Below are 16,789 nucleotides of genomic sequence, written 5' to 3'. Positions count from 1 at the left end.
GAAAACCCAAATGGAGTCCCAAAGAGGCAGACACAACTGAAAAAAAAAAAGACTAACTGAACTAACTGAGCACTCTGTTTTCTATCCATTAGGAACTATCCTCCATAGTCATTGGACATTTTTACCTGTTTATCTTCTTTTAAGTTCTCCCTTAGATTTAAAATACATGCTATCATTATCTCTACCTTTCGGATGCTCTCTCTTTCATCAAGACCCATCTTAAGTGAGGACTTCCTTTCAACACACTTTCCCTTCTCCCCTCACTGGTTGATATTTTCTCCCTCCTCGTTGATCTTTTAGCCAAGTTCCTTTATTTCCTTTCCTGTTTTATACTTACCAATGCATATACCATACTCCTTCCCAGTGGGATGTAAGTTCCCTGAAGACAAGAACTGTTTTGTTTTTGACTCTTATCTTTAAATTCCAGAACCCATAGCTACCTTGCACAGAGTGAATATTTAATCAATTTTCATTGAATTGGGAAAATAACTAACAACAATAGTAATAACCTTAATTACTATTATGACATATATGTAAGCTGTAGTATACAAAGTGATTTATATAAATCAGCTGATTTGTTTCTAAAAACAAATTCTAGTAGTACAAGACTTAAAATTCCCATTTAAAATATATAAAGAAGTGAAATCTCTGCCCAAGGTCATAAATGGCAATAATAAGATTCAAACTAGGATCACAGATTGTTTGAGCTGAAAGAGATCTTAGAAATCATCTTTTGTTACAGCTGAAAGATAGGAGGTCCCCAAATGCTGAAATGATTGACTTTAAGTCAGCTAGACAGCCAGATGATGCAGTGAATACAATGTTAGATTTGTAATAAGAAAGTACCAGGTTCAAATTATGCCTTAAACACTTCTACTCTATTCCATGACAATTTAACTTCTGTCTGCCTCAGTTTCCTCATCTGTAAAATGGGGCTAATAATAATACCAACTTCACAGACTGTTGTGAAAATTACATGAGATAAAATTTGGGAACTGCCTCATAAATCTTAAAGCACTCTATAAATTCTAATTATAACTGTTAATTATTAAAGTTACTTAGTCAGTGAGTAAGACAGCTAGGATTTGAACCTAGATCTTTTGACAAGTCCAGAGTCATAATTTTCTTTAATGAAGTTTAATAATTATGTAAAGTCCTTGATTTGGGTAAAAAAAATAAACTGCACAAAGTTAGAATAGGGAAGATGTGACATAACAAGTCATAAAAAAAGATTGCTAGGAAAAATAGACTGCAAATTCATTATACACCAACCTGGTATATATATTTGTATCCCCAAGTGCCTAGGGCTAGGGATACATATTATGTATTTCATAAAGCCATGTTGATTGATTGATACTATTTAATTAGTGCCTCTTGATAGATTGTGATAAGGCTGCCAAAAAAAATGGTAGGATCTGAAGTTGTTCATAAAAGTCCAGGACAAGGATGGTGATGGGTTAGCTGAATTATCCTCTTTCTTGACAGACCGCTTTTTTCAGGTCCAAGTACCACATTTTAAGAAGATAAATAGGATAGAAAAGGGACTGGAAATCAGGTCATATGAGGAATGGCCATTTAGCCTGGTGAAGAGAAGACTCATGGGGCACATAATAGATATTTTGAAGTATTTGAAGGGTTTTTGATGAGGAATTCTACCTCCCATGTGAATGGAGAGAGCAGATCAAGTCAGAAAGATAGGTTTTGTTTCAGTATATTGGGGTGGCAAGAATCATCTTAACAATTAGAGCTATCTAAAAATGGAATGGACTTATTCAAGTGGTAATAACTCCCTGTTCTTTTAGAGGTGTCCAAGCAGAGACTGGTGACTGCTTGCTAGAGATTTTGTAAAAGTGATTCAGTTATGAATTGAGTAAAATGATTTCTGAGGTCTCTTCCAATTTTCAAAATCTATGATTGTAAAGAGTAGGGGAGATGTCATTATCTTCACTTGATAGACATGGAAACCAATTCCCAGAGGTTCTGCAACTTGCCCAAAGTCACCCAAGGCCTTTGTGCTCTTATCATACCACACTATAAAATGAGAGACTTGGAAAGAAGAACTTTGAACCTACAACCTTTCTTCTATTTCACTCTCTTTTTTCTCCTTTATAAGTCTCTTACTGCTTTAAAATAATAAACTAAAGAACTTTCAATTTGTTTCATGGTTGTCATCCTAAAGATTTAGTCACCAGGTAGCCAGCCTATATTTGCTGATTTAGTCCTTGCAGACTCAGTGTGATTGTAGGATCATACTCAAAGCTTTTCTAGCATGATAGAATCTTCTAGCTGATGGCATAGCCTTTGAAAATACAAGGTCACCTCCATGACATGGTGAGACATGGGAAAATTTGATGGGAGTTTTACCAAACCCTAGAAACTGTAAAATCCCAGTAAATAAACTCCATAAGCAGTCAAGAGTTTAGCTGTTCACACAGGAAAAATCAAATTAATGAAGAATGCCTATTTGCCTACCACATACATTTCCATGAACAATTTATAGGACTAGTCCATAAGCATATGTCAGTTCAATCAATTCTTTCATGAGGAAGACATGTCCAATAAGATCTTACAAATATCACAGATAGAAATTAGATGTTATCTAAGAATGACGGACCAGAGTGTAAATATATTTGTGTGTGTGTGTGTGTGTGTGTGTGTGTGTGTGTTACAATATTTAAAAGAAGCTTTCTTGCTTCAAAATCAATATGGTGTAAGGCAGAACTCCTGTAGTAGTCCTCAGGTCATTAGATTTGGGTTTGAGTCTTTTTTTACAATATTTTCTATTTGATCTTTGGCAAGTCATGAGCTCTTTGAAATGTCAGTTTGTTCATCTGAAAAATGAGGATAATATTCGAATTGCCTATCTCAAATGGTTGTTTTGAAGATTATACTTTGTAAGGCTTAAAGTTCTATTTCAGTTATTCATGTTTGTTATTCTTGTGGTTCCATGGCTATCATAACCACATCTTTATCCATGTGGTTTCAGGGAAGAAAATGGTAAGAAGGGGTTGGAACGATTGAATAGGAGTTCAGAAGAGATACAGATTGGGGAAAAAATCATGATTTTTGGAGTTATTACTACAGAAATCTTGAAACTGAAGGAGATCTTTAAGGAAAGACTATATAAAAAAAAGAGTTTTTATAGATGTAGGTGTGTGTGGCCTAGAAATTACCTAAATGCACAGCAGTTGTAGAGTTGACATGTCTCCTTCAAAATTAGTAATGATACATATTTCCCAAATGCATTGAAGTCATTCAGCTTCCCCACAAATTTTCCTAGGTTCAAAGAAGAATTATATCCAACAACAAATTAATATTTAGATTACTGATTGAGTTGATTCATTTTTTTAGGAAAGAATTTTATTATTTATTTTTCAGGATATGTTTTATATTGTTTAAAATTGGAGTTTATTCAATTAAATACAGCAAGCATCTGTTTGAATTGAACTTTAGGATAAGTGTGTGAGGAAATATTACATATACAGATAATTAATAATCAGGCTATTTTCATTTATTTTTACAAGAGGTCTTTAAAATAAATCAAACCATGGGGACACTTATAACCATCATCAGTCAATGTATATTGAAATTCTTTACTGTATCCAGTATTAGCCTATATTTTTGTTAATTATTCCTTCCTTCTAATGAAATTATGAACCAACTTTTCTTGAAAATAAATCCATTCAATACCCTTAATCATGCAAATCTAGATTTAGAATGATAAATTTAGGGTAATAATTCTTTGACTTTTTCACTGTTTTTGAGCCACCATCTTCATCATCCTTACAGGTAATCTCACATAATTATCTCATTTACCTGTTACAGTAGTAACCTTGGCTGGTGGGAAGTGTAAGAATTATGCCCATTTCTCTGATAAAAGGATTGAGGTTTAAAAATACTGTCTTTATGCTCAGGGTTAAACAGCTAGTGAGTGGTAACAAGGGGATGCCAAAAAAACCCAGGTCTTTTTTACTCCCAAGTTTAATTATATCTCAAGATGCTACTTTTTTCTTTCAATAATTGATCATTTAGATGGTAAATTTCCTGTTTTATCGAGGAGTGGAATATTTAAGTCTTAGCATCCCCTGGATGCCATCTCTTATTATGACCTGGAGCAAAAAATAAGCACCCCCCCCCATACAATAGCAAGCTAGTTGTGAACTGTTCAAGGGGAGCTCATTTTGAATGTTTGTTTCCACCCTACCTTTATTTCTATTTCTCTCATCCCCTCCCCTCCCGATTGTTTAGAGCCAAATTCACTTATCCTCTATTTTACTATGCATTTTTTTATTGCTTTATATGAGCTATGATACTGTGGCTCAAGATTATCAGTGGTAACGAGAACTCTTTGTTATGAGTAATGTGTGTAATTACCAGATCATCAAAACTGATGCTTGAGTAGATAGTGTCAAGCCATATTTAGCAGATTGGGTTTGAACACCTGGTGGAACAAGTTTCCTCCAATAAAAAGAGCGGAATTCGTTCCTTTTTTAAGATGTGAGTGAGCTCTCAAGACAGTGGTACATCTGAACCAGCGAGGTAGGGGAAGAGGGCCTTTTACCGCCTTCATTTGGAAGAAGAAATCACCTGCAGAAGAGGCAGGGTGCTTTTTAAGGTGTTCCTCCTAACGGTGTACACGTGTCCCTTTGATATGGAGAGAATTAGAGTCCGAGGGAAATCTGGGCGATTTTTGTGGGCAGCTAGACTCAGCCTCCCTCTTTAACATAGGCTCGTCCTCTGCATTGCATCCGAGCTTCGGTGATTTGCTGTTTGGAGACTGCAGATTTGCATAGAGCCCCTTCTCTTTGCAAGCGTGTGTGAGAGAGAGAGTGTGTGTGCGCGTGTGTGCGCGCGTGTGTGCTTTTTCTTCTTCTTCTGGTTCTTCTCTCTCTCGCTCGCTCTCTCTCTCCCGCTCTCTGTCTCTCTGCCTCTTCCCTCCCTACTTCTTTCAGAAGGGTGCACTCTTCTGTCGGAAACCATCGGCGGCTATTCCTGCCAGTAGTCAGACCACTGAGATTGCACCGGGAGCGGTCTGAGGCTCGCAGCCCTCGCCCGCGCTGAGCAGGCTGCCCAGAGATCGCCTCGGCGAGCCGGGCGAGCCGGCCGGAGCTGAATGGAGGCAAGAGGAGGAGGAGGAGGAGGAGGAGGAGGAGGATCAATTGGATGCGTTTTTTTCTTCACCCCTTAAGGGAGCTTTGGCCGGCGAAGTGGCCTCTCTTGTCCGCCCGCGAAATGCCGAGCGTCCGGATACCTAGTGGATTCTTGGAGTATGGGTGTCATTTAGAAGGGGGGGACTTCTTGGAGGTTCTTTAACATCCTCCTTTCCTCCTCCCCCCCCCCAGAACCCCGCACACTCAGGCACACACCCTAAACTATTGGGGAGCCCTGAGAACCTGGAGCCCTGGAAAGCTGGGACCGGCCCCTGGGTGTGTGGTCTTTCTTGCCCGGGGTTACCTGTCCGGACCGGTCCCACACAAGCTGGCTTCACCCGGACTATGTTTCGGATTGTTTTGGGAGGAATGCGCCGCGGACTCCAGGCTCGGGAGAAGACTGTCCGAAGGGAAAGGATGGGTGCCCTGGTGCGGTGAAGCTGCCGGCACTCGGTGTGTCTGAGGCGCTGCCTCTTCGCCCGCCCCCCCGCTCCCCGCACCCTGGGCCGCCCCTTCCCCCCGGTAGCCAAAGTTTGCCTCCCGCTGCGGCGGCGCCTCTCCCGGCGCCTCGCCATGTACCAGAGGATGCTCAAGTGCAGCTCGGGGCTGGGGTCCCCCGGCGGCGGCGGCGGCGGCGGCGGCGGTGGCGGCGGCGGCGGCGGCGGCGGCGGCGGCGCGGGGGGGCGCCTCGCTCTGCTCTGGATAGTTCCTCTTACCCTCAGCGGCCTCCTAGGAGTGGCGTGGGGGGCTTCCAGTTTGGGAGCGCACCACATCCACCATTTCCATGGCAGCAGCAAACATCATTCAGTGCCTATTGCTATCTACAGGTCACCTGCTTCCTTGAGAGGCGGCCACGGTGGGTTCCAGATGCCAAGTTCTCTCGGGTTATCCTCTAAGCGCTCCCCACCCCAGGTTCTAAGATTTGAGATCAAGAAAAGGGGTGTGTGTGTGTGATTGTGTGTGTGATTGTGTGTGTGTGTGTGTCTTATTCCTTTGGAGACAAAAGGAAGGGGAGGGGGTGTCTCTGCCGTTGTGGGGGTGGGAGGGGCATTCCTTATGTAGATCCTGTGGGGAAGGGATGTGGGTACCCTTTTACTGACTAGCCAGAGGCTGGCCATCCATGCCCGGAGGGCAGCGTCACTTGCCAAAGGTCGCAGGGTGGGCTGGGGGCGATGGGGGAAGGGACGGGATCTGGAGTAGGGCTCTGTTGGGGGCGCAGAAGCAGCTGCTTGGGTAGTGTCAAAACAGGCAAAGGCTATGCAGTGCTCTTCTCCCTGCCTCTTCTGCTGCTCCCCTCCTTCTCCCCGACGCCCCCTCCCCCAAGAATAGGGAGAGATATTTATATACACTCGTTTGATCTGTTACCCAGCTTCCTCTGCCCCGAGAGGCGAGAGAGCCCAGCCTCGGCTTTCCTTCGAAGTCATTCTAGACTGGAGTGGCTTCCAAGTTAACCAGAATCGAAGACTCACTCAACAGGAGGTTCAAATGCAGCATGTAGCTCCTTGCCCTCTCGAAAACTAAGGGAACTGAGGCTCCGCCACAGTGTCAGCAGCTCGCTGCCAGACCAGGGCCAAATGGTGACACTGCCCACTGCACCCCAACCTCTCCTCTGTAGAGCCCTAGCGAAGCTCTTTTCTAAGTGGTGCTGCCCGAAGGCTGTAGCCCAAAGCCTCATCTATTGAAAATGCTCCGCACTTTGTTGGGATAAGGATTCTAGCCCACTTCCCCAGGCTGTTTGTTTGTGTTTTAATTGCTTCCTGGGCTGTGAGTAGGGCGAGGGTGAAAGCTTTGGGCTCCCGGCAGACTGGGTTAGGAGGCTTGCCCAAAGGGAACCAAGTTAGCAAAGAGAAAGCCCCAGGGGCCGTGGTGCACACACCAACCACACTTTATCTTCTCCCACGCTGCAACTTCCTTTGTGAAGCTTCCGCCAGGTTTGCCATTACTGAGTAGGTGAGAGCCCCGGGGGTGGGTTGCTTTCCCTGTTCCCCACAGGTAAAAGCCTCTCCCTTCATTCCTCAATTACTAAGGCCACTACCCGGATTAGCCAAATCTCATTAACAAGTAGTGGTAGATAGGCGGGAAAGGGATCAACAAAGCTGTAATGGACCTTATGGGCCATCTAGTTCAACCTCTTCTTGTGACGGGGAAGAAACTGAGGAGAGGAAGTGACTTGCCCAAGGTCACACAAGTAGTGTAGCAGAACTGAGATCTGAATCCAGATGCTTTGACTATAATGCCAGTCTTCTTTCTACAGCTGAGGGAATACTTAATGATTTGATTATTCTACTATCCTTTTCCTCCTTCCCCCATCCAAAGGAAGACCAGTTTGTTTTTTTAGGAGGCAGAATGGAAGTGATAATAATTAGCATATATCTTCTATTATTTTATCCTTCTTGCCATGCCTCTGCCCCCTTTCAAGTTTCAGTGAGTTATTGAGTCTCTCCCCATGTCTCAGTGCTGTGGTTTAAGAAACTTGTTACTTCCAGCCCTTTCCTGTCACCCCTTAAAGCAACCTCCATTCCCTAGAGGTATACATAGTACTGGGGCAGGTTCTCTTTTACAGATGGGGAGTTGTTGCATTCCCTATTAGGAGAAAGACCGAGCTTACACTGCCTAATACACGTCTCTAGGAATAGATGTACTCCCAGTGTGTTGGCCTTAAAGCTCAATACTTTCCCTTAGGGATTCTCTTTAGTTGAGAATGACTAGGAATGGGGGCAGGGGGCAGGCTTGTCTTGTCTACTGTTCTCCGTGTAAGAAGTGGTGGTGATTTCTATTCGGTCCAGTAAGAAATGTCTTCTTTCTCAACCCATTGCCACTTCCCAGTTTTCTGAAAGGCTGCTTCTTTCTCTTTACCTGGAAGCAGCCCTCATTCTCTCAACCAGATTGTAGGAGCTCTGAGGGACATGGGAGACCTGAGGGGTAGAGGGGGGACAGACAGGGTGTGGGTGTGTGGGTACAGTAAGCCAGATGGGTGTATGCATGATGGTGGGGTGGTGGGGAGGAGTGCTTAGTGCTACCAGTGTGAAATGTTTGTTTAATAATTCCCAATATATGTTAACTCTTCTTATTCTGGGGGCTCAGTGTGACTCTAGAGAGGATGAGTAAACCTAAGGGGAACAGGGAGGAAGCAGAGAAAGAAGGAGCAGCTTGACCCTGATACAAGAGATTTGGGGCAGTGGAGAAAATGGATGGGGGAAGGGGGGGATGAGCGGCATTGCAGCAGAGACCTATGCTCCATTCTCTTCCTTTCCCCTTCCCACTGCAGCCACTACCCCTGCCAGGCACGCCGTCTGCTGGCCTTCAGGAACATTTTTTTCCCTCCTGAATATTGTTCCTAGCTCAGCTAGCTTCTCAGCCAAAAGTCAGACTTGACCTACTCTGAAACTGAGAAGGAACCCTTGTAGCAAAGGATTAAGGCAGGGCTGGGTTTCTCACTTGAACTATAGACCTTCCTGTTTCTTTGGGGAGAGGTTCTAATAAAAGCTTAGATTTCCTTGGAGGGAGTTGTTTTAAGTATAAGGATCCATAGTATGGAGACAAGTTCTTTTTAACCAGCTTCATAGCACCAGAAACCTAATGTGAATCCCTTCCATCCTGTCCCTTCTTTCATGTGTGAAAGCAGGGACTTGGAAAGGTGGGGGTGGGGGTAGAATTAACCCTTGATGGAAAAGAATCTAGGAACACAAAGAATGGGATGAGCTGTAGGGGATAGGATTAAAAGAGAGAAGACTCTTAAAAGGACCCTGAGGATGAGGATGAGGAAGATGAATGATGGGGACCTCAATGGGCTTCCTCAGTGAACTGACTAAAAGAAAGCTAATTAGACAAAGGGCCAGCAAGGAAAGAAACATTTGACCACAAAACCAGGAACTCGATGTGAAAATGGGAGGATGGTTGGTTGTGCTATAATTGCCAAGATAGGATTTCGGTCAGTGAAAAGGAGGTCGTTAAACATATGAATAGGTTCTATGTGTGCATAGGTGAACAAGAAGGATTTATTCATTGGGTTATGTCAGAATATTTTGGGGATATACTGGCAGTCTTCCCATCTCTCCTTTCCCCATATCCACATGTGTATCTGTGTTTGTAGGGAGAATGATATTTCTAAATATGACTCAATTGATCAATAGAAAGGTGATATTTAATATGTTTATAGGATTAAAATTGAGTATCCCTTTGTGTTTTGGTAACTACAAAGTTGACTCTCCGGGCTCATTCTTCTTCATTTTCTCATCATTCCATCCTTCATTTATGCTCTCATGCCATGTCACTTAGTTTGCAGGGAGCAAAAAGATCTCATGGCTATTATGTTCCATCTTTGTATCAGAGACTGACCCAATTGCAGACACTGTGATGAAAAGCATAGCTTGGTGCATTTCACATAGTGGGTGCTTCATAGATGATTGTAGAATTGATTGGTAAACATCAGTGGATTAGAAATGCTTCTTTAAGACTTCATTTTCTTTTGCATGTGCTTCAAATGTAAATTATGCATATTCCATACAGAAATTACTTCTCTAAGTACTAGTTAAGAGGAGTTGGGGATAATGAAAAGAATGATTATAAATGACAGAAGCAGAAACACTTGGAATCAAGACTGCCTGTCATTTAAAACATTTTCACATTAGCAATGCCAGGGTAGACCAGTGCCAGTAGATTTAGCACACTGCATGTTTTGATATGTACCCGATGTGCCTCGAATAGAATGATGTAAGTGTAATGCTCAGGTTCTCATCTCAGAGCTGGCTTTCATAAATACCTCTGCATACTTTAGAAAATGAGTTTAGAGCCTCTCAATTATTTCAGAAGATAGAGGAAGGGGAAAAGCCAACAGTGTATGCTCACTCCTGGCCTTTCTTCTCTCCCAGAAGTGCAAAATCGGGAAATTTTACTCTAATGATTAGCTTCTTCTGTTAACAGGGCAAAACGGGGGTGGGGATGGGAAGGCTTTTTTCCCCAGGAGAGAATGTCAAAATGTGATTTAGAAGATAGTACTACAATGAAACTATGTAATAATCGTAATTATATCTTAATTTCACAAAGCTTCTCCTCCTAGAGTTCAAAGTATTTTTTATATCTTTAATACATAGATATTATCTTATGTCCAGAAGTGAGAGGTGTGAACTAATCATATGCTAATCTTAGTCATGGTGGGACCAGAATTCAGCTTTCAGGTCTAGAGTCCAAAGAGCTCCTGCTTAAGAACCAGTGGTTCTTTAAATGTGTTTTGAGAAGTTCTTTCATGTAATAATTTGAGTAATTAATATTGTACTCAGTGTTGTTTCTGGAATTAATTATCATCTGTTATAAATTTTAATAGATTAAGTTGATCCCACCTTTTTGATGGTATCTCAACAAATGCAATGTTCCATCCATTCAGTTGTTTTTGGTTGTCTTCTTTTGTGATAGCAAGTGGAAAGAAAGGGAAAGAGATGGGAGATGATTTTCAGAATCTTTTTTTTCCCCATTGAAAGGATTTATTTTGAATTTCCCAGCATTTTATCCCAACTTAGTTTAGATGAATAGTGATTCTTTGCAGATTTATCAAGCAAGCCCCAATAAGTCTCTCCCCCCAAACCCATCCCCCCCGTTGTGATTTTCCTGGGGATGTATCTATTTAGAGTTTGAATTCTTTTGAAGTTAGTTAACCTTTGTGAGAGAAAGTCAGAATCTTTTCCTATGCAATGAACACTCTATGGTCTTTCAGTTTAATCTATTCATTCATTCAACTCAACTCAACTCAACTCAATTCAATTCACTCATTCATTCATTCATTCAGCCAATCATCCAAAAAATAACTACTTGTTGAGTGAAAGTACAACATGCAAAGAAACAGTCCAGACTCTCAAAGTAGATAGTCATCTAGAACTAATTTATCAGTATAGTTTATTTTTAAAAGGTTAAATTTGCTACCAGTAATAGCCTAAATGCAAAAAAATGAATAAACAAAACCCATATGATTACCAAGGTTCTTTTCAGCTCAAAAACCTATCCCCCCACATTGTGCATTTTTAGGAAATATGTATATATATTTATGATTACACACACAAATTATCTTATGACAATATTCAAAGAGATTGAGATGATAAACTCCCTAAGGGCAAGGCAGTCAAATATTTATTAAGCACATACATTGTGCTAATCAAGGGGAATAAAAAAAAAGACCAAAAAAAAAATTCTTTCTACTCAAGCAGCTCAGTCTAATGACAGAGGTAACATGAAAACAATTATGAGCAAACAGGATATATAAAGGATACATAAGAGTAATCAAAGGAGGGAAGGGTCTAGCATTAAGGAGATTCAGAAATAACTTTGAAAATGGGATTTTCAGCTGAGATCTGAAGAAACAGTGAAACCAGGAGCCAGAAATGAAGAGGGAAAGTATTTCAGGTAAGGGGGAATAGCCAATAAAATGACTGGATAGTGAGATCTCTCATTCAAAGAACATCAAAGAAAGCAATGTCACTGCATCACAGAGTATGAGGGAACAGTGTAAGGTATAAGCAGACAGGAGAGGAAGGAGGTAGCCAGGTTGACTTTGAATGTTAAATGATTTAACATTTGATTCTGGAGATGATAGGGAGTCACTGGAGTTTATTGTGTAGGGGAGTTTCGGGAAATTAAGAAGCAGGCTAAAGCAGTGAACACTGAAACAGTTTATCTTAGTATCTTTACTCTCCTTCCACTAGGGAAATGGGAATAGAGGAGAACTCATACCCTGGACAATACTTTGCTCTTCTACTAACTGTCTTTTGGGAATCTGTGAACTTACTAATACTATGTCCAACACGACTTTTTCTAAATCTCTCTTAGAGTAGTTAGTTGTTTGTAGAATTAGCAGACTCACTTTGTCCAGTTGTTTCAGACATTTCAATCTTGTCTAACACTTCATAACCCTATTTGGGCTTTTGTTGGCAAAGATACTGGAGTTATTTGCTATTTCCTTCTCTAGCCCATTTTTACAGTTGAGGAAACCAAGGCAAACAAGGTTAAATAACTTACTCAGGATCAAACAGCTATTAAATGTCTGAGGCTAGACCTGAACTCAGGTCTTTCTGACTCCAAGTGGGAGTTAGACACTATCTGAGCCATCTATTTCTTTTGTTATTATAATGATCCACTTTGTTTCCAAATGAAATCTCATGATTTCACTCATATAGGGAATCTCTAAAAACTTCTTCTACCTACATGTGTGCTTTACCTAAAGCATGTGCTTTATGATTTAGAGATGGAGTTCTGGAAGGATAACTCACCTGCCTAGGATTCTTCAAACCTGTTGATGTCATAGATTGGACATGAAACTAGCAACTCCCTATTCATTATGCTGTACTATCTTTTACAATCTATGATTGCTATTTCCGTTGTTCTTATTGTCCTCAGTATACTAATCATAGCTCTCATTTCCATTGTTCTTTAAGGTTTATAAAATCCTTTTCTAAAAATTCTCTGGGGGCAGCTAGGTGGTGCAGTGGATAGAGCACTGACCTTGGAGTTAGGAGTACCTGAGTTCAAATCCAGCTTCAGACACTTAATAATTACCTAGCTGTGTGGCCTTGGGCAAGCCACTTAACCCCATTTGCCTTGCAAAAATATATAAAAAAGGAAAAGAATCTCTGAAGTAGATAGTAAAATGATACCACTGTAGTAATGATGATGATAATGATGATAGCAATAATAGTATATTATGATGATATGTATCTAACATTTATCCTGCTCTTTAAGTTTTATAAATCACTTCACAAAAAAAAAATTATCTTATTTGATACTTACAACAACCCTGGGAGATAGGTGCTATTATTAGCCTAGTGAAGAAACTGAAGGAGACAAAAATTAAGTAACTGTTAAGTTTGCAAAGCTAGTAAGCAGCAAAAGGTATAGTCCCAGATCTCTTCAAAATCTATTATACTTTCTACTAAGTAACCTGAATCTCGTTCCTTTGATACCCACACAATATTTTAGCTATCCATCTTTCAGGCTTAGCACATGCTCAGTTACCCTCCTTTTTCATTCAGATATGTACTTGATGATGTCTTGTATACTAGGTCATATAACTGGAAATGTGCTGTAGTTAACTTATTCCTACCATCTTTCTATTTCCATTTGAGTCACCTACAACTGTGATTTTTTTTAATTGAAGTTTTATTTAATTTTTCCAATTACATGCCATGGTAGTTTTTCAACATGCATCCATTTGCAAATTTATTAGTTACACATTTTTCTATCACCCTTCCTTTCCTCTCCCCTTCCCATGGCACTGAACAACTTGGTAAAAGTTGTACATGTACACTTGCTACATCTATAATTTTGAGGTCATGGAGTTCTATGATTCAACATCATCATGAAAAGATGCTTTAAAAAGAGCTTTAGTAGCTAAGTATCATTTGGAAATCCCATGAGGTTATTTACTCCAATGAATTCTAACTTTTTCTTTTCCTCCCATTCAATTTTTGGGTCCATTTCATTGTTCTTCTGTAATACCTATCCCTAACTTTTTAATTAATGTAATAGCTTGATGAATGTCCAACTGCATGCCATAATTTGGGCAACATGGATTCGTATTCCACTCAACGTTTCCTATGTGGTTGATGATGATCTGTGCTTAGTGAATGTTTATTTTAAAAAATAATGAATAGATCAATGAATAAGTAAAACTACATTCAGCTACACCATGTAGCTGATCATGTTGTTCTTCAAGATAGATATGGAAGTGCTAGAAAGGATTTTCTTCCCAAATAATGTCTTCCTCCTTCCCCAGTTAATGCTTAAAATTTCTTTAAACTTAAAGTTTATAGGGGAACACAAGGTATCATCATGGATTTGTGCTTAGAGCACTGGACTTGAAGGCTTTAAAATATGAGCTAGTACTAATACCACTAACATTTACACAGAACTTTAAAGTTTATGAAATACTCTACAAATATTTTCACAATGATTTTGGTAGTTAGACACTATTATCATTCCCCACTTTACAGATGAGGAAACTGAGGCAAGCAGAGGTTGAGTGAATTGCTCAAGGTCACAATAAATTTCTGAAGCAGGATATGAACTCAGATTTGCCTGACTCCAGATTCAGGGCTTCCTTTCCCTTGGTCTCTCAGCTATTTCAAACACTGACTTAGTTGTGTGATCCTGAGTCCATCTCAGATTTAGAAAGAGAAGGAAATCTTTTTTTTTTAGGTTTTTGCAAGGCAAATGGGATTAAGTGGCTTGCCCAAGGCCACACAGCTAGGTAATTATTAAGTGTCTGAGACCTGATTTGAACCCAGGTACTCCTGACTCCAAGGCTGGTGCTTTATCTCGAAATCTTTAATCTAACCTTCATTTTGCATATGAAAGAACTGAGACTCTGAGAGGTTAAGTGACTTGCCTGAGGTCATAAAACTAAAAAGCAGAAGAGTAAAGATTTGTACTCAGGTCTTCTAGACTCCAAGTCTGTTTTCTTGCTCCCTATTCCACAGTTCCTGACTATCTCTGCCTCAGTATTCTTGTATACAAAATAGGAATAATAAAGGTACACAACTCACAAGGTTGTTGTGAGGAACAATTGAGATAGTATGTGAAGTACTTTGCAAACCATAATGTTGTAAATAAATGTTAGCTTACATCATCATCATCTTCTTTTACTTTTTCCTTCTTATTTTCTAGTTTTCCTCTTCATCTTCCTCCTCTTCTGTCTCATCTTCTTCCTTCTTTTTCTTCTTTTTTCTTCCTCTTCATCATCATCTTATCTTGAAAATAGTAAGCCCTTAATAAATCTTTAACTGATTTTCCTGAGGACACATTTTGATTGAGTAGAAAAGAAAGAGGAAGATAGAACTAGTACAAAATAGAAGAGTGAAATTGAAAGCTGAACAATTTTCTGGCCAAACTGTGAATCTAAATCTAAAGTCTAATGCTCTTTTTTAGGATTTCTTTTCTTTCTTTCTTCACCCATCCCAACGTCTGGCTATTTGTTCCAGAGATCTTCCACCTTAGCTCCTCTGAATACTTCTTTATATCCTGCTCACATATGTTGAAGATCTCTGTTTTACTACAGAAGACTAGAACATCCAGGTTCCCAGGGTGGTTCCCCTCTAATAGAGAAGTGTTAAATATAGTTATGACCCTTAGTTCTACTTAATACATTAGTATTATAACTTGTAGTAAAATATTATTCTTCAGCAAAGAAGCATCATGGTAAATTGGAAAAGTCAGAGGATTTGAGGTCAGAACCCCAAGACTGAAAACTCAGGTTAACTGCTTAACTAGTTTTATAATCATAAAAGGTTACTTGATTTTCTCATTTGTACAATGATATTGGAATTTATCATCTCTAAACTCTCTTTAAGCTCTGACATACTGAGTGGTGCATTAGTGTCTAAATAAGCATTTGTGTCTAATATGGTACATAACAAACATATATAACATTTCTATGGGATAATATATTTCAAATTCCAACACCTAAATGAATAAAGCTTATGAATACATTCAATTATTAAACTGACTGATGGCACAGATAGAAAAAAGTTAGCAGCCAGTCCCTAAAGTGGCATCATTAACAGTAATGATGTTTAGACATGATTTGTTATCCTAGCTTTGTTATATTCTTTGTCTGTATGTCTTCTTCTTTCTCCCCTTTCTTTCCTTCCTTTTCCCTTTTCTTCCTTCTCTTCTATTTCTTTTTCTTTATTCCTTCCCTCCTACCTCCCTTCTCTTTCTTCCTTTCCTTCTACTTTTCTTTATTCTTGTCCTCCTTTCCCCCACTATCTTCCTTTTATCTTTTCTTTCTTCCCTTCTACTTTCCTTTCTTCTTTCCTTCTTTCCCTTCCTTCCTTTCCTTTCTCCTCTCTCTCTTCTTCTTTTCTTCATTCTACTCTTTACCTCTTTTGTTCCTTTTGTTTCTCATCCCCTCCTCTTTTTCCTTTTCCCTTCTGTTTCTTCCTTATCTTTTCCCTTCTTTCTTTGTTTCCATTTTACCTACTTTACCTGGTCTCTCTCTCTCTCTCTCTCTCTCTCTCTCTCTCTCTCTCTCTCTCTCTCTTAGTTTTTTTTTTTTTTTTGCAAGGCAATGGGGTTAAGTGGCTTGCCCAAGGCCACACAGCTAGGTAATTATTAAGTGTCTGAGGTAGGATTTGAACTCAGGTACTCCTGACTCCAAGGCCGGTGCTCTATCCACTGTACCACCTAGCCACCCCCTGGTCTCTCTTTTCTTCTTGGACTCCTTGTTTCCTTCTCTCCCCAATTTAGTTGCATTGGGGGAAGGGCAGACCTCTTATGATCCCTGAAATCTATTAGTTTTTCTCAAACATTTTTTACTTTTTCTTTATGTCAGGGTATATTTCAAGGTATATTTATAAGGATTTTAAGAAAGTCCATTAGTAGAATTGTAGAAATTAGGGATCACCTTTGTTTGGCAACATCAAAATGTAGGAACTGTCATGCTGGCTTAGTATATGGTTCATTTTTCTCAATACTGCGTTGCCAAGAAAGACCCCAAGGGAAGTACTGTAAGAGGCTAGATTTTGCTCTCCTGAGAGAAAAACACTGGTCCTTCATTCTTTGATTCAGCTTTCCTTTAGTGTAGGGATTTACAATATCATCCCAGGAATAGCATATTCATATATGAATTGACAGAATCTCTACAAAGCAAATTTCCA

At 40.0% G+C, this 16,789-nt stretch overlaps 1 protein-coding gene across 28 annotated transcripts in view; it reads left to right on the top strand.

Annotated features, from left to right (window-relative positions):
• Positions 1 to 16,789, top strand: part of NRXN1 (neurexin 1) — a 1,421,526-nt gene that overhangs the window by 877,809 nt on the left and 526,928 nt on the right. For 4 of the 28 annotated variants that reach the window (XM_074205985.1, XM_074205975.1, XM_074205966.1 and 1 more), the window contains exon 1: positions 5,724 to 6,006. The exons of the other annotated variants lie outside the window; for them this stretch is intronic. In XM_074205985.1, the coding sequence (XP_074062086.1) occupies positions 5,724 to 6,006 (283 nt within the window). Of the gene's footprint in view, positions 1 to 5,723; positions 6,007 to 16,789 lie in introns of those variants that run through there. 28 annotated transcript variants of the gene reach the window in all.

Source organism: Macrotis lagotis, chromosome 1 (assembly GCF_037893015.1).
Source record: "Macrotis lagotis isolate mMagLag1 chromosome 1, bilby.v1.9.chrom.fasta, whole genome shotgun sequence".
NCBI classification, from domain to species: Eukaryota; Metazoa; Chordata; class Mammalia; order Peramelemorphia; family Peramelidae; genus Macrotis; species Macrotis lagotis.
This window is presented reverse-complemented; position numbering and strand designations above follow the sequence as displayed.